Here is a 19,454-nt window from a genome sequence, read left to right on the forward strand (position 1 = left end):
ATTCCTGAAATAGCAAATATATTTCCTGTGTACAAGTTGATAAGAGGCTCTTTCTATTCAAAAATAAATGTATAGTCTATGAAAATTTGAGCATTTCTTTAACTGATATTAATTTGACCAATACCATATTTGTTATTTTGTTTCTTGTTTATCATCTGTCATTGGAGTCAAGAAATTGTAGTAGGTTGCAAAATTCCCAGATAGTTGTAATGTTTCGGCTTTTTCGTTTTTATTTAGATTTTTTTTAATGCATCTCTTTCTGAAATGTACTGTGATGTAGAGCTATTATGGAATAATAAAGAGTAGGGTCTTGGAGACTGCCAAATTTGTATTTAGTAGATAAAACTACTTTAACTTTAAAAAGAATGTTTCCTCTGTTTTTAAAATTAGATTTATTTCCCTCAGTGACATAAATTCATAACTTTTGCAGTTTTAACTTTTGATATGGCACCAGGCACAAAAAATTTTTTACTAATTTTTATTGCTATGAAGAGATTATGTGCTAAGAGTATAAACTCTTAGGGTCAGAGATTTTTTTTATCCCCACCATTATGCTCCCAGGATCTAGAAGAGTGCCTGGCTTATTAAGTACTCAATAAGTACTTTAATAAGAGAAAGAAGTCTTACTTTCAACCTCACTTTGACTGTCTGAGCCTCAGTTTTCTCATCTGTTCAGTTAGATTTGTAATGGACCATACCCTATAAGATTGTCACATTTACTGGAGAAAAAGTACTTAAAGCACCTAGCAAAGGGCCTGTTATATAGTAAGTGCTAAAGGAATGTTTGCTGTTATAATTGAAAAATTCCTGCCTAAAGCGTCAACTTTTAAATAAATTTATTCTTTAATTAATGAGCTTGACAATCTTTATGACTAACATTGACAAATAAGAAAATGCTAAAAACCTTTACTATTATCTCTACTTTCTAAAGGTAGACAAATACTTTGCAGAGAATTCCTGTGCCATCAGAAGATAGTCTTATTTTATTTTCTTTTAAATATTTATTTATTTATTTCACTGTGACAGGTTTTAGTTGCGGCACACAGGATCTAGTTCCCTGGGTCCCTTGTATTGGGAGCATGGAATCTTGGCCACTGGACCACAGAGGAAGTCCCAGAGCTATAGTTTAAAGTGCAGGTGGATTTGCACATGGATTCTCTCCCCTTCCTTCCTCAAGATACACATTAGAGATATGCTTCAGTGACTGCTAAGACATGATGACCATTTAATCTAAACCTCAAGCTTAAATATTATTCTTAAAATATTAAATTGTTTATAGATTGGGCTGTAAATTTTCAACTGTAAAGCCATTAAGGAAGGCAGAAGAACGTAAGTTTGGTAGTAGAATCAGACTTTTATAGTTCCCAGAACCCTATAACTAATTTTAAAACAAAAGGAAGAGACTTATACTTCCAAGCAAGATGGAGTGACAGGGGCCAATCTGATCCTCTTTCCTCCTGCCTGCAGCAACTAAAAAGTTAACAAAATATTAAGAATAATATACAAGAGACTGTACATCAGGTAATGAAGGACAGTGATCCCCAAGAGATGTAAAAACAAATGAGGCATACAGTTTTACCAGCAGGTAGCCTTCAGAGATTTCCAGTATGTGGCACAACAGGGGATCCCAAGCAGAGCACAGATGATAAAACTGAATTCTGGAGGCAGAGGTGAAAGGCCTGGGATGTCAAGACAGCTATGGTTCATGGACAAAATACCAAAGATGTGAGAGCTGCACAAAGAGAAAATTCCAGGGGTCTGCAAAGAATCCTTCTTGAGTACTCAACTGAGTACTTATCAGTACGTTTCTGTGAGGAAACTATATGAACCTGGAGGGAGTACCACTTCAAAGGTCTAAGGGTTATATTGTCTGGTGCACTCACACAGGCTGGAAAGTAGTACCTGTTACCACTAGCCACACTGAAAACCTCAAGAATCACAGTGCATTGGGTAGAATACACAAAACTGCCTTACCTCAGTGGTGGTTGTGGTTTAGTTGCTAAGTTGTGTCCGACTCTTGTGACCCCATGGACTGTAGCCTGCCAGGCTCCTCTGTCCATGGGATTCTCCAGGCAAGAATACTGGAGTGCGTTGCCGTTTCTTTCTCCAGGGGGTCTTCCTGACCCAGGAATCGAACCCAGGTCTCCTGCATTGCAGGCAGATTCTTTACCAACTGAGCTATAAGGGAAGCCCAGTAGTGGAGAATAATTAATAATTGCTTCAGAAGTGAGGAATAATTAACCTTTGACTGAAGGCTGCTCTAGTACCACGAAACAAATCTTGAAACAAGAACCAAAAAAATAAAACTGTCTGCAGATAATTTAACTATTAATACATCCCAGAACAAAGTTAGAATATTTATAGCAGTACAGAGTAATCCAGTACACAGCAAAGTAAAATTCACCATACCTGACATCCAGTAAAAAAGTAATCAGCCAAGTAAAGAAGCAAGAAAATAGGACCCACAATGAGATCAGTCTTCCAACAGAAAGCAACTGCGAACGGACACAGACGTTAAAATTAGGAAACAAGGACATTAAGATGGGAAACTTATAACTATACTCTATATGTATAAAAAATAGAGCCATGAAAGAAATTAAAAATAGCCAAATATAACTTCTGAAGATGGATAGTATGGTGTATGATATGAAACATGTACTAAATTTGATTAATAATACATTAGATATTACAGAAGTTAAATTGAGGACATAACAATTGAAACTACCCAAAATTAAACACTTTTTTTTAATGGAAGAGCATCAGCAAACAGTGAGTCAATTTCAAGTGGCCAAATAGAAGCACAATTGGAGTTTCCTCAAAAAGGGGGAGAAGAGAATAAAAGAAATAAAATAATGGTCAGAATTCTTCCAAATTTGATAATAGTAGAGCTGGCCTTGAGCATCCCAGGGGAATGGTTCTGGGAAACCCCACCACCACCACAGATAACAAAATATGTATGCTCAAGCCCTTAAAGTCAGGTCTTCATATCCCTGGGTTCTATATCCACAGATACAGAGAACAGACTGTATATTTCTTAAAAATAAACCCATGTATTATTGGACCTGTGCAGTGAAAACTCATGGTGTTTGTTCAAGAGTCAACTGTAAAATAGAGTTTATAATCTATATAAAAATGTATGATAACAATAGCACAAGAGGGGAAAAAGAGAAGTATACTATATGTATAGTAATAGGTTTTTATACTACATATTAAGTGGTGAGATATCACGTGAAGGTAAAAGATGTAAGATATTATGATAGGTAAAAGATGTAGACTATAAATTTGAAAGCAACTAGTAAAATAAAGAGATACAGCTAATAAATTAGCAAAGGAGATAAAATAGGATCGTAAAGAAATTTCTTTAATCCAAAAGATGGCATATAGACAAGAAAGGAAACAACAGATGGGAAACATAGAAAATAAATAGCAAGATTATACCTTTAAACTTAAGTTTACCAATAATCACATTAAATAGACATGGCTTAAATACCCAATTAAAAGGTAGAAATTGTCAGACTAGATAAAAAAACAGGACTCAAATATATGTTGCCTATAGGAAACGCACTTCAATTATATACACACAAGTAGGATGGTCAAAAGACTTAGAATGGCACTATTAAAATCAGACAAAGTAGATGTTAGAGTAAAATATATCACTAGCAATAAAGATGCTTATTTCATCATGATAAAAAGATCAGTTCATCAAGAGTACAAAACAGTCTTCAACATTTATGCACCTAATAAAAGCTTCAAAATACATAAGCCAAAAACTGATAAAGTAGCAATTACAGACATTTATAAAATTATAGTTGAAGATTTAATCAACTTTCTTTGAGTAACTGATGGAATAATTAGAACATCAGTGAAAGAAGAACTCACCAAGAAAATTAGATCATATTTTGGAATGAAGATAAATAAAAACATAAGCTATCAAAAACATAGGTATATGCATAGGATACCTCTAAAATCACTAAAGTGTACTTAGAGAGACTCCCCTGGCAGTCCAGCAGTTAAGACTCCATGATTCTAATCCAAGGTGCATGGGTTCAATCCCTGATCAGAGAACTGACCCCACATGCCATGTGGGTGCAGCCAGAAAATAAATTTAAAAATAAAGTAGTACTGTACTTAAAGGAAATTATACAGTACTAAATACCTTTATTATAAAATAAGAAAGGTCTCAAACCAATGACATCAACTTTTCAACTAGAAAAAACAAAAAAGCCCATACTAAATCCAAAATACAAGAAAGAAAATAATAAGATTATAGCAGAAATCAATGAAATAAAAAACTTTCAGAAATATAGTAGGGAAAAAATTGAAAGCAAATGCTACTTGAGAAGAACAATAAAATCAATTAAGTCACTAAGCATACCAATTAGGAAATAAAGAGAAACATGTGACATCTTACATATTTTACTAATATTAGAAGAAAGGATAATAAATATTACAAAAAAAAAATTTATGCCAATAAATTCCACAAATTAAATGGACAAATTCCTTGAAAGACACATACTTCCAGAGCTCACTCATGAAGAAATAGATAACCTTAATAGCCCACAATGTATTAAATAAATTTTAATTGGCAGTTAAAAACTTCCCCATAAAGAAGATTCCAGGCTCAAATGACTTCACTTCCCAATGTATTCTATGAGGCCACTACCCCAATACCAAAGCCAGAGACATTACAGAACAGCAAAAACCTACAGATCATATCCAACATGAACATAAACACAAAAGTTCTCCACAAAATTTTAGCGTATTGAACCCAATAATATTTCAAAAAGGATAATAAATTATGGCAAAGTTTGACATATTCCAGGAGTGTAAGACTGGTTTAATGTTCAAAAAAATGCTCAATCTCTAACATCTATACAAAATCTACTCAAAATGGATTCAGTCAGTTCAGTTCAGTTCAGTCACTCAGTCGTGTCCGACTCTTCACGACCCCATGAATCACAGCACGCCAGGCCTCCCTGTCCATCACCAACTCCCGGAGTTTACCCAAACCCATGTCCATCGAGTTGGTGATGCCATCCAACCATCTCATCCTCTGTCATCCCCTTCTCCTCCTGCCCCCAATCCTTCCCAGCATTAGGGTCTTTTCCAATGAGTCAACTCTTCGCATGAGGTGGCCAAAGTATTGGAGTTTCAGCTTCAACATCAGTCCTTCCAATGAACACCCAGGACTGATCTCCTTTAGGATGGACTGGTTGGATCTCCTTGCAGTCCAAGGGACTCTCAAGAGTCTTCTCCAACACCACAGTTCAAAAGCACCAATTCTTCGGTGCTCAGCTTTCTTCACCATCCAACACATCCATACATGACCACTGGAAAAACCATAGCCTTGACTAGATGGACCTTTGTTGGCAAAGTAATGTCTCTGCCTTTCAATATGCTATCTAGGTTGGTCATAACCTTCCTTCCAAGGAGTAAGCGTCTTTTAATTTCATGGCTGCAATCACCATCTGCAGTGATTTTGGAGCCCAAAAAAATAAAGTCTGACACTGTTTCCACTGTTTCCCCATCCATTTTCCATGAAATGATGGGACCAGATGCCATGATCTTAGTTTTCTGAACATTGAGCTTTAAGCCAACTTTTTCACTCTTCTCTTTCACTTTCATCAAGAGGCTCTTTAGTTCTTCTTCACTTTCTGCCATAAGGGTGGTGTCATCTGCATATCTGAGGTTTATTGATATTTCTCCCGGCAATCTTGATTCCAGCTTGTGTTTCTTCCAGCCCAGCGTTTCTCATGATGTACTCTGCATATAAGTTAAATAAGCAGGGTGACAATATACAGCCTTGCTGCTGCTGCTAAGTCGCTTCAGTCATGTCCGACTCTGCGCAACCCCATAGACGGCAGCCCACCAGGCTCCCCTGTCCCTGGGATTCTCCAGGCAAGAACACTGGAGTGGGTTGCCATTTCCTTCTCCAATGCATGAAAGGGAAAAGTGAAAGTGAAGTCACTCAGTGGTGTCCGAGCGACCCCATGGACTGCAGCCTACCAGGCTCCTCCATCCATGGGATTTTCCAGGCAAGAGTACTTGATGTACTCCTTTTCCTATTTGGAACCAGTCTGTTGTTCCATGTCAAAATGGATTAAAGACCTAAATATAAGACCAGATACTATAAAACTCCTAGAGAAAAACATAGGCATAACACTCTCTGACATAAATCACAATATTTTTTTAATCCATCTCCTAGAATAATGGAAATAGAAACAAAAGTAAACAAATGGGACCTAATTAAGCTTAAAAGCTTCTGCATAGGAAAGGAAACCATAAGTGAAACAAAAGAGAACCAAAATGTTTGGAAACAATTCTACTGATAAGGGATTAATTTCCAAAATACACAAAGAGTTCATGCAACTTTATATATTTTATAAAAAACCCAATCAGAAAATGAACAGAAGACCTAAATAGACATTGTTCCAAAGAACACATACTGATGGCCAACAGGCACATGAAAAGATGCTCAGTATCACTAATTATTAGAGAAATGCAAATCAAAACTACAATGAGGTACCACGTCCCACCAGTCAGAATGGCTGTTATTAAAAAGTCTACAAGAAATAAATGCTAGAGAGGGTGTGAAAAAAAGGGAACCCACCTACACTGTTGGAGGTTCCTTAAAAAACTAAGACTAGAGTTACCATATGATCCTGCAATCCCACTCTTGGGCATGTATTTGGAGAAAACTCCAATTAGAAAACATACATGCACCCCAATATTCATAACAGTATTATTTGCAATTGCAAAGATATGGAAGCAACCTAAGTGTCCATCAACAAGATGAATGGATAAAGAAGATGTGGTATATATGCACAATGGGACTATTTCTTAGCCATAACAAAGAATGAAATAATGTCATTTGTAGCAACATGGATGGACCTAGAGATTATCAGATTAAGTGAAGCAGTGGACAGAGAAAGACAAATATTATATGTTATCACTTATATATAGAATCTAAAAGATGAATGAATGTATATAGTAAAACAGAAACAAACTCACAGATATAGAAAACAAACTTGTGGGCTGTGCTCTCCCTCTGCAGTGGCCCACACTCTGTCTGGAGTGTGCAAGAAAGAAAGAAAACAAACTTGTGGTTATCAGTGGGGATGAGGAAAGGGAACAAGGGCAAGATAGGAGTATATGATGAAGAAATATAAACTACTATATATAAAATTGATAAGCAACAAGACTATATTGTACAACACTCTGGAATTTAACTATTATTTTGTAATAACTTTTATGGGATATAATCTATAAAAATACTGAATCACTATGCTAAACACCTGAAACTATTAATAAAATATTGTAAATCAACAATACTACAATAAAAAAAGAAAAAGACACCATTAAGAGAATGAAAACACAAGCCATAATCTGAGAGAAATGTTTTCAAGCAATATATCTGATTAAGAACTTGGATCTATAATAAAGATCTCTCAAAATTCAATAAGAATAGGTTTTTAACAACCCAGTTATTTTTCAGCATGCAAAAAGTTGAACAAATAATTCACCAAAGAAGATACCCAGGTAAACGTCACTACTTATTAGGAAAAGCCAAATTCAAACCTCAGTATACTACTACACACCTATGACTATGATGAAAATTTAAAAGGCTGGCCATTCCAAGTGTCAAGGAGGAGGTGGAGAAACTGAAACTCCCATAAACTACTGGTGCTGCTGCTGCTAAGTCGCTTCAGTCGTGTCCGACTCTGTGCGACCCCATAGACGGCAGCCCATCAGGCTTTGCCGTCCCTGGGATTCTCCAGGCAAGAATACTGGAGTGGATTGCCATTTCCTTCTCCAGTGCATGAAAGGGAAAAGTGAAAGTGAAGTCGCTCAGTCGTGTCCGACTCTTAGCGACCCCAATGGACTGTAGCCTACCAGGCTCCTCCGTCCATGGGATTTTCCAGGCAAGAGTAGTGGAGTGGGGTGCCATTGCCTTCTCCGTAAACTACTGGTAGAAATGTAAAATTCAGTGTAAGCACTTTTGAAAATAGTTTTGGAATTTCTTTAAAAGTTAAACATGCACATGCTATATGATCTAGCCACCACTTTCCTCAATATTTGCCAGGACAATTGAAACATGTCCGTTCAAAGACAGGAATTCTCATAGCAGCTCTAGTTGTTACTGCCAAAAATTAGAAACAACCAAGTTATATATGAAAGGTATATGGAAAAACAAACCATGGTATATCTTTTATATAGTATCATACCTCAGCTATTTAAAAGGAATAAACTATCAATACATGCCAAAAAAAAAAAAAGAATGAATCTCAAAATAATTGTGCTGTATGAAGAAAGCCAGGCAAAATAAGAGTACATTATTCTATACTATTCCACTTAACGTTACGTTCTAGAAAATACACACTTGATCTATAGTGATAGAAATCACATCAGTGATTGATTGCCTGCTGCTGCTGCTGCTGCTGCTGCGTCGCTTCAGTCGTGTCCAACTCTGTGCAACCCCATGGACTGCAGCCTACCAGGCATCCTCTGCCTATGGAATTTTCCAGGCAAGAGCACTGGAGTGGGTTGCCATTGCCTTTTCCACAGTGATTGCCTAGTGACGGGGAAGAACAGGGAGGATAAAAGGAAGGGCTATGTAAGGGGCACAAGAAAACTTTAGGGAGTGTGGATCTGTTCTTCATTTGATTACAGTAGTGGTTTCAAACGTGTATAAACTTTAAAACTTATTAAAAATGTATACTTTAAATGTGTGTCGGTTATTACTTTAGGTTGTATGTCAATTATACTTCAATAAAGCTATTGCTGTCTCCCCTCCAAAAGGAACAAAAGAAGAAAAACAATCTTTTTCCATATAATAAAACTTTATGTATTGCTTTTCTTAATATATAGTCCAGATGCTTATGTGACTAGCTTGTCTACACACTAATGAGGGACTAAGGTATTAGCTCATATCTTTGATAATTAGTTAACTTGTTTTATATAAGGATAGCTACTTTTTTCTAATTTTAAAACTGCTTTCTTATTCTGGATTATTTTCATATAATTTTAATATTCAGCAAATGATACAGTGCTGTTTCTTTACTTGTAGTGTACCTCACGGTCACTTGACTCAGTTAATTAAATTTAATATGTAGTTTATTTCAATAGATATATTATTAAAACTAAACTACTTTTGAGATGGTTAAAGTTAAGGATTGAAAAGATGTTTTACATGACTTTAAAAAGATTTGGTATTTTGCTTTTTTAAGAATTTATAAATCCACTTTCATTGTCCTCTGACTTCTTTGGTTCATCTTCATTTCATAGTATTTCTTGTTTAAAGTTATTTTTATACCAGCCTGTTTTAGGTAACTATAAATGTTTAAGTGAATGTAAGTATGACTAAGTGTAGAAATAAATCATCCCTGTAAGTTCTTACCCAAGTTAAATTTCAAACAAAGCCTTAATATTTTAAAAAATATATATTTGAAAAGTATTTTTAATTGTTTCTCAGAAATACATTTTTTTTAAATGATGACTAGAAATTCTCTAGGCTTAATTACTCAGATTTTTCTGAGTAAAAGTTTGGTTGAAAAAGTCTGTGTAAGTGGAATAATTTAGAAGTGAAAGGTACATACTTAAAGCTTGAATTATATAGAAATGCTGTGAAAGAGTTTGGTTTAAAATTTGTGTAGTTCGATGGAAGTAATCTTTAAATTCTCAGTATGTCTTATTTTTTCCTTTTTGCAGAGTGTATATAAATGTGACTTCTTGAACTTGCAGCTTCAGCAACCACTCCAGCTTGCACAAGATGCTATAGATGCCTTTTTGAAGCAGCTGAAAAACCCTATTGATTCTCTTCCTGGAGAACTTTTCCATGTGGTTGTTTTCTCTCTTCTTCTTTCTTATTTTCCATCACCTTACCAGCGATGGATTTGCTGCAAGAAAGCCCATGAACTATTAGTGTTAAATGGTTTATTGCTTATCATCACACCTGATTCCTCCCATCAGAACCGTCATGCTATGATGATGAAAAGCTGGAAGATTGCTATAGAGTCCCTGGGCTTTAAACGTTTCAAGTATTCAAAATTTTCACATATGCATCTGATGGCATTTAGAAAAACCTCCCTAAAAACCACAAGTGACTTGGTTAGTAGGAACTATCCAGGGATGTTATATATTCCTCAAGATTTCAACAGTATAGAAGATGAGGAATATTCTAACCCTTCCTGCTACGTTCGATCAGATACAGAAGATGAACAACTAGCGTATGGTTTCACAGAGCTCCCTGATGCTCCATATGACTCAGATTCTGGAGAAAGTCAAGCCAGCTCTATTCCTTTCTATGAGCTAGAAGACCCCATATTACTTTTAAGTTAATATAAAAGCAAAAGACCCTTTCAATCCAGACTCCTAAACTTAATTGCTTACACTAATCAGAAATACTAACATGAACTCAGTACTTAAAACCTGGTTTGCATAGAAGAAATGCAAAGGTTTACAGAGTTTGCTATTTTTTTCTACTTCTGGATTTTAAAATTTATTCTTATAGAGAAAGCTTAATGTTTCATGCAGAGTGACTCCTGTCCTAGCAGAAACCACTGTTACTTAGCATTTAGCACTAAGATATTATAGAAAGGTACCTTTTTCTCTTTAGTGCTATTGTGAAAAATGAAGCATAATTTGCTATGTATTTTTATTTTCATCTTCTCAGTGTTGACTTTAAACCATTGCAATGAGAAACTAAAATATGTATGTAGAAAGCTGTAGATTGCACTTTGATGACTCACAAGGTTAAATGTGACAGAGATAGATTGGTTTAGTAGTTTTGTGATGCACTTATCTTATTCTTTTTTTCTAACTAAATTGTTACCTGTTATAGAAAGCCATTTTGGCTCAGTTTTGTCTGATGATTCAACATTCCCTAGACCTTTTGGAATTGATGATGATTTTTTTTCTTTCTTGCTCATTTGGCAACATCAGACATTGGGGATCTATTTCCCCCAACGTATGTATTCTAATTTGATTAGCACCGTACAGTAAACACCATTGCCAAAATAGAGTTTCCATATCCTTCTTGTTGATTTGGGCATTGGTGGTGAGTATATTTAACTGTGAGAATTCACTTTTACTTTTTTAAATTTAGGTTTCATTACAAAATTTTCTATTTAAGCAAGGAACAATATAATACTCGATACTGACCTAACACACCTTTGTGAAAGGGTTTGCACTTGTAAGAGAGCTTATGTTCTACCTAGACCAACCTTAATAGGGTCCTCACCTTTCCGTTAAGGAGGTGCTGCACTACAAGTCTGGAAACTATATAGAAAAATTTTAAATTAACCCACTGCTGGTAATCTCATAAAATGGTTTTGACCTTTCGGTATTCTAGTTTCTATCTAAAGCCCTAGCAGAAATTTGTCTTTGAATATATAAACATTAGTTGGCTGTGGGAATTTTCCCTTTCCACACTGATAAATGCCTTTCTGTGTTTCTGAATCAGAAGCAAATGATTAAGGAGAAATATATGTCCAACAAGACAAGATCAGTTTAAATGTTTAAATGGCTAAGAACATTTAGTCCACATTGTCTTGTCAGCCAGCAATTGTCATGTAAACTATCATTTTTAAGAGTGCCACTGTGTGGATTTTTTTTTCAAGTGGTTATTACATTAAAATTACCTCATACTGAGGTTTTTGCACTGAAATATCACAGTTTCAGATTTCATGGTTAATGTTGTGTGTGTGTGTTTTTAAAGGAAACTTGCATTTTCAATAGTTGACCCTAAATTCATAAACTGCACTTCTTTACTCTGGTAACAGTGTTTTTGTGCTTATTGTGAATTGCTGTAGTTACCTTTGAATGTCAAACTTTATTTAGAAATACAAAATTTACCCTGTAAGATACAAATGGTTGAGTGTGTGTACCCAATATTTCAAATTAAATTTCAAATTCTAAATTAATGAAAGTAACAAGATTGCAATTAACCTAAAAGTCAGTTGAGTAAATGCAATAAATATTGGTTGCTCAAATGTGCCAGAAGTAACTTGAGGTTTTGCATTTACTTCCAATAACATGATTACTTAATTATAAAGAAAAATTAGGACTTTCTTCCCAGTTAAGCACTACAGGTCAAATCTTGTAGCTCACCCAAAAGAAGGAGGGAAAAAAAGTACTGTTTTCAGGGTAACATAGAAATGTGTGTTGGTAGTACCCCCTTTACCATACAGTCATTTTCTGTGATTGGGCTAAATGCCATCTTAAGGGCAAAGAAAACAACATACGAAACAAAAGTGCTTTGAAAGTAAATGAAAACTACTTTTGAGAGGCTGGTGTAAGTATTAGACCTTGGATTTAGCCTTTGTGTTACAGCTAAAATGTTGGTGCTATAAAATCTTCTGATTGTTTACAGATGTTGATTCTGCTTATGCTCCAAAGTGTGCATGGTGTATTTTAAATAGTACTTTAAAGAAATATCTCTTTATAAAAACCTATACTCTGATTTAGTATAAGTTTGTTTGGATATATAAATCTCATTTGTTACTGTAAATTCATCTTCAAAATTAGGTTGGCACAGGATTTAAACTAATATGTATTAATATCCACCAAAGCCAATTTAACATATAAATGTTAAAATGTAAGCATTCCTGTGGCTTGGAGCCAGATTCTCTACATAATGACAAGAGAAGTCCATAGAGCCTTCTAATACTGTATGGGTACTCTTGAAAATGATATCATTTGGATATAAAGTTAAGGGGCCTCGTGTCACATTCACAACAGTATTCTCCAAAACAGTTCTCAAAAACAAATGATCATTTGCTTGGTTTCTTCAGGATTATGACTAGATCAAGTGGTTTATATGGTAGTTGCCAAGTGGTGGGAGGTGGCTTACCTGAAAATGTATGTTTGTGTTTGTTGTATTTTTTCACATTTTGTGAACAAAGCACATTTATTAAAAATTTTAAATTTTCTAATATTCATTGTCTATTATTTACAAATTGAAAGTTTTGTGGTCTTTACCTAATCTCACTAAGTGATTTCAGAATTAGGAAGCAATTTGAAACTTAAATGACTTAGAATTTTCTAGCTGGTTTCATCTAGTCCAGTCCCTTAATTTCATAAATTCATTCACTGAGATTCAGAGAGCTCAGGTAGCCTCCCTATTGTCATACTATTTACCAACGAGCGAGGACAACAACCAACATAAATTCTAGTTCATTATTTGTCAACTATATCATATCCTACTTTCCTTGAAAATTACATCCAAGATAAATTACCTAAGTATACCAGTTATTTTAGGGCAGCAGATGGGTTTCTCACAATGTGAAGGAATTCTTTATTCACGGAAGAAACATTTGAATTCTACCATGTACAACATGCTGGGGAAACAGCAGGGCTTGGTATGTTCACAGCCCCCTGCTTTCATGGAATATGATCTAATGAAGATGACAAGCATTCTACATGAAGATAATATCTGTATCTAGGAATGATTGCCTCCTGCTCCTATACCTTTGCCTCTGCTTAACTCCATTAATTTGTTTCATAAAAATTGAAAAGGTTAAAAAAAATGTTGTAAAACAAAAACTGTTTAGCAAATCACAAACATTATAGATAAGAGGGATATATTGTTCATCCCTCTAGAAAAGTGTAAACTAAAATTCTGATTGTAAAAGGCAAGAAAAAAATAGAACTGAGCTTTTGCTCCATTTTCCCACACTTTCCTGAGCACAGGGCTGCAATGGTATTCCTCTTCAAGAGTTTACATACTAGGTAAGAGAAATGTACACTTAAGATTTGGGTCCTTCTTGGTGTTGGAAATTATTAGTGAATGACTACGATGGTAAAAACTGTGCCTGCAATGCAGGAGACCTGGTTTGATCCCTGGGATGGGAAGACCCCCTGGAGAGGGGAATGGCAACACATTCTAGTATTCTTGCCTGGAGAATTCTATGGACAAAGGAGCCTGGTGGCTATACTCCATGGGTGGCAAAGAGTTGGATGCAACTGAGAGAATAACATACTTAAAGGTGAAAAACATTCATCTAAATTACTAGTCCAAAAAAATAATAATAAAAACATTTATTACAAAGAATGCTGGTATCATGATAAATTTTATTCTTCCTCAAAACCAGAACGTCCATAACAGTTTACAATGAAAATTCAAATCCATGATTCACTGAACACAAAGCTCTCCAAGATTATTGGTGGTTGCAAAGAGTCGAATGAGACTCAGCACTCACACACATACACAAATTACATAATACCCAACAAACGAGCATGCTACAATAGCTAACATTTTAGTTAAGGACTTCTAGATGCTGTGTGGATCACTATAAACTTTGGAAAATTCTGAAAGAGATGGGAATACCAGACCACCTGAACTGCCTCTTGAGAAACCTGTATGCTGGTCAGGAAGCAACAGTTGGAACTGGACATGGAACAACAGACTGGTTCCAAATAGGAAAAGGAGTACATCAAGGGTGTATATGTCACCCTGCTTATTTAACTTATATGAAGAGTACATCATGAGAAACGCTGGGCTGGAAGAAGCACAAGCTGGAATTAAGATTGCTGGGAGAAATAACAATAACCTCAGATATGCAGATGACACCACCCTTATGGCAGAAAGTGAAGAGGAACTAAAAGGCCTCTTGATGAAAGTGAGCGAAGAGAGTGAAAAAGTTGGCTTAAAGCTCAACATTCAGAAAACTAAGATCTGGTCCCATCACTTCATGGAAAATAGATGGGGAAACAGTGGCTGACTTTATTTTTGGGGGCTGCACAATCACTGCAGATGGTGATTGCAGCCATGAAATTAAAAGACGCTTGCTCCTTGGAAGGAAAGTTATGACCAACCTAGAAAGCATATTAAAAAGCAGAGACATTACTTTCCCAACAAAGATTCGTCTAGTCAAGGCTATGGTTTTTCCAGTAGTTACGTATAGATGTGACAGTTGGACTGTGAAGAAGGCTGAGCGCCAAAGAGTTGATGCTTTTAAACTGTGGTGTTGGAGAAGACTCTTGAGAGTCCCTTGGACTGCAAGGAGATTCAACCAGTCCTTCCTAAAGGAGATCAGTCCTGGGTGTTCATTGGAAGGACTGATGTTGAAGCTGAAACTCCAATACTTTGGCCACCTCATGCGAAGAGTTGACTCACTGGAAAAGACCCTAATGCTGGGAAGGATTGGGGGTAGGAGGAGAAGGGGACAACAGAGGATGAGATGGCTGGGTGGCATCACCAACTCGATGGACATGAGTTTGGGTAAACTCCGGGAATTGGTGATGGACAGGGAGGCCTGGAGTGCTGTGATTCATGGGGTCGCAAAGAGTCGGACACGACTGAGCGACTGAACTGAACTGAACTGAACTGAAATGTTACCAAAGGAGAAAAGTATTTAAGTTTTCTAAACCCTATTTTGTTTTCAGTTCAGTTCAGTCACTCAAGTCATGTTTGACTCTTTAAAGCCCTATGGACTGCAGCATGCCGGGCATCCCTGTCCATCACCAACTCCCAAAGTTTACTCAAACTCATGTCCGTTGAGTTGGTGATGCCATCCAACCATCTCATCCTCCATCGTCCCCTTCTCCTCCTGCCCTCAATCTTTCCCAGCATCAGGGTCTTTTCAAATAAGTCAGCTCTTCGCATCAGGTGGCCAAAGTATTGGAATCTCAGCTTCAACATCAGTCCTTCCAATGAATATTCAGGACTGATCTCTTTTAGGATGGACTGGTTGGTTCTCCTTGCAGTCCAAGGGACTCTCAAGAGTCTTCTCCAACACCACAGTTCAAAAGCATCAATTCTTCAGTGCTCAGCCTTCTTTACAGTCCAGCTCTCACATCCATACATGACTGCTGGAAAAACCATAGCCTTGACTAGACAGACCTTTGTTGGCAAGGTATTGTCTCTGCTTTTTAATATGCTTTCTAAGCTGGTCATAACTTTCCTTCCAAGGACCAAGCGTCTTTTAATTTCATGGCTGCAGTCATCATCTGCAGTGATTTTGGAGCCCCAAAAAATAGGCTGTCACTGTTTCCACTGTTTCCCCATCTATTTGCCATGAAGTGATGGGAACAGATCTTAGTTTTCTGAATGTTGAGCTTTAAGCCAACTTTTTTCACTCTCTTTCATCTAGAGGCTCTTTAGTTCTTCACTTTCTGCCATAAGGGTGGTGTCATCTGTGTATCTGAAGTTATTGATATTTCTCCCAGCAATCTTGATTCCAGCTTGTGCTTCTTCCAGCCCAGCATTTCTCATTATGTACTCTTCATATAAGTTAAAAAAGCAGGGTGACAATATACAGCCTCGACATACTCCTTTCCCAATTGGGAGCCAGTCTGTTGTTCCATGTACAGTTCTAACTGTTGCTTCCTGACCTGCATGTAGATTTCTCAAGAGGCAGTTCAGGTGGTCTGGTATTCCCATTTCTTGAAGGACTTTCCAGTTTGTTGTGATCCACACAGTCAAAGGCTTTGGCGTAGTCAATAAAGCAGAAGCGGATGTTTTTCTGGAACTCTCTTACTTTTTCGATGATCCAATGGATATTGGCAATTTGATCTCTCGTTCCTCTGCCTTTTCTAAATCCAACTTGAACACCTTGTTCGAGTTCACGATTCACGTACTGTTGAAGCCTGGCTTAGAGAATTTGAGCATTACTTTACTAGCGTGTGAGATGAGTGCAATTGTGTGGTAGTTTGAGCATTCTTTGGCATTGCCTTTTTTAGGGATTGGAATGAAAACTGACCTTTTCCAGTCCCGTGGCCACTGCTGAGTTTTCCAAATTTGCTAGCCTATTGAGTGCAGCACTTTCACAGCATCATCTTTTAGGAGAATTCTATCATCTCCACTAGCTTTGTTCATAGTGATGCTTCCTTAGGCCCACTTGACTTCCCATTCCAGGATGTCTGGCTCTAGGTGAGGGATCACAACATTCTAATTATCTGGGTCAATGAAGATCTTTTTTGCATAGTTGTGTGTATTCTTGCCATCTCTTCTTAATGTCTTCTGTTTCTGTTAGGTCCATACCATTTCTGTCCTTTATTGTGCCCATCTTTTCATGAAGTATTCCCTTTGTATCTCTAATTTTCTTGAAGAGATCTCTAGTCTTTCCCACTGTATTGTTTTCCTCTATTTCTTTGCATTGATCACTGAGAAAGGCTTTCCTATCTCTCCTTGCTATTCTTTGGAACTCTGCATTCAAATGGGTACATCTTTTCTTTTCACCTTTGCCTTTCACTCCTCTTCTTTTCACAGCTATTTGTAAGGCCTCCTCAGACAACCATTTTGCCTTTTTGCATTTCTTTTTCTTGGGGATGGTCTTGATCCCTGCTTTCTGTACAATGTCACAAACCTCCATCCATAGTTCATCAGGCACTCTGTCTACCAGATCTAATTCCTTGAAATATTTTGTCTTAGAGAAATTCAAACCATAACAATTGGAATCAATTTATTTTAAAGTCAGATTTAAATGTGTGTTTCATCCCAGATTTGTTTCAGAATGAGCTTGGTAGTTTAGTATGTATTTTTCAAATAAGAATTTTGTTACAGATGCACTACTGAGTAGTAATTTTGAATCTATATAAGCAGTGTTCAATTGTGAGTTTTATTTTTAAACATAGCACCTTTGCTCAATTAATAGAAAGCTATTCCACTTTTTGCAATAATATAAAACATTTATCATTAATGTCACTGATTGTCTTTAATAATTGAATATATTGGTAACTGTTTTCCATCGTGTGTGTGTGCGTGTGTAAGTCACTCAGTAGTGTATGACTATATGTAACCCTAGGTTCTGTAGCCCACCAGGCTCCTCTGTCCATGGAATTCTCCAGGCAAGAATACTTGTTGCTATTCCCTTCTCCAGGAGACTTTCCCAACCCAGGGATTGAACCTGGGTCTCCTGCATTGCAGGCAGACTCTACTATCTGAGCCACCAGGGAAGCATTATATTTTAACAATTTCTAAGACTGGGCCTATCAGTAGTACCAAACATGAAAACTATTTTTGAATTTAAAAGAAAATAACGAAGAATTAGGCCATAAGCTTATATGCAGAGTACATCATGCGAAATGCCGAGCTGGATGAAGCACAAGCTGGAATCAAGATTGCTGGGAGAAATATCAATAACCTCAGATAGGCAGATGACACCACCCTTATAGCAGAAAGTGAAGAGGAACTTAAGAGCCTCTGGATAAAGGTGAAAGAGAAGAGTGAAAAAGCTGGCTTAAAACCCAAAATTCAAAAAAACTAAGATCATGGCAAATAGATGGAGAAACAATGGAAACAGTGACACTTTATTTTCTTGGGCTCCAAAATCACTGCAGATTGCTACTGAAGCCATGAAATTAAAAGATGCTTGCTCCTTGGAAGAAAAGCAATGACAAACCTAGACAGCATATTAAAAACCAGAGTTGTTACTCTGCCTACAAAGGTCCATAGTCAAAGGTATGGTTTTTCCAGTAGTTATGTACGAATGTGAGAGATGGACAATAACAAAGGCTGAGCACCGAAGAATTGATGTCTTCAAACTGTGGTGCTGGAGAAGAATCTTAAAAGTCCCTTGGACAGCATGGAGAACAAACCAGTCAATCCTAAAGGAAATCAACCCTGAATATTCATTGGAAGGACTGATGCTGAAGCTGAAACTCCAATACTTTGGCCACCTGATGCAAAGAGCCAACTTATTGGCAAGACCCTGATGCTGGGAAAGATTGAAGGCGGGAGAAGAAGGAGATGACAAAGGATGAGATGGTTGGATGGCATCACTGACTCAATGGACATAAGTTTGAGTAAACTCTGGGAGATGGTGAAGGACAGGGAAGCCTGGTGTGCTACAGTCCATGGGATTGCAAAGAATCAGACAGGACTGAGCCACTGAACAATAACAGATGACTTGCAGAACTGTCTCTTGAATTTGTCATTAATAATTAGAAGACTGTAAAACATAAATTTGTTTTTATTGTTGGATTTGAATGGCCACGTAAACCATAATAGTAGTAGGAAACATTACTAAAAAGACAAAACAATCCCTGAAAGTGTTTCCTGGCTCTGGGCCTATTTACAACTCTTCAGAGAAGAGCCAGGATAATACATATACATCTTTGAATTGCATGTATATCTAACCTGTTGAAGGGGCAGTCACAACCAAGTAAATCAGTATAGTCTCCTTATGATATTTTTTCCATATACCTTTGAGCTTGTGTGGGGAGAATCAGATATTGAGGAGAATGACTTGTCATAGAGATATATTCCACTTAAGGCTGTTATAAATCTCCATTTAAGTTATTTACATTTATACCCTAGACCTACAAATCTTTCTTACAATTAACTAATGCCACTTTAGCTATTCCCATTCTCTTCTTCCAAGGAAAAAGAATACAAACATGCCCACGGCCATTATTAATTTAGTTCTCCCTCAAATTCCTATGCCCTGTTTGGATGTGAGTTTGCCCAGACATGCTAAAACATGTAGGAAAGATGAAGTCATTCAGAAACAATT

The 19,454-nt window shown here is 36.7% G+C and overlaps 1 protein-coding gene across 2 annotated transcripts in view; it reads left to right on the forward strand.

Annotated features, from left to right (window-relative positions):
* The window catches only part of SAMTOR (S-adenosylmethionine sensor upstream of mTORC1), a 69,976-nt gene extending 57,044 nt beyond the window's left edge, over positions 1-12,932 (forward strand). For both annotated transcript variants that reach the window (XM_081537136.1, XM_081537135.1), the window contains one exon: positions 9,709-12,932. In XM_081537136.1, the coding sequence (XP_081393262.1) occupies positions 9,709-10,338 (630 nt within the window). In that variant the 3' untranslated portion in view covers positions 10,339-12,932. The remainder of the gene's footprint in view (positions 1-9,708) is intronic.
* Positions 12,933-19,454: the final 6,522 nt, after the last annotated feature.

Source organism: Giraffa tippelskirchi, chromosome 10 (assembly GCF_054371585.1).
Source record: "Giraffa tippelskirchi isolate mGirTip1 chromosome 10, T2T-mGirTip1v1.2.pri, whole genome shotgun sequence".
Taxonomy (NCBI): Eukaryota; Metazoa; Chordata; class Mammalia; order Artiodactyla; family Giraffidae; genus Giraffa; species Giraffa tippelskirchi.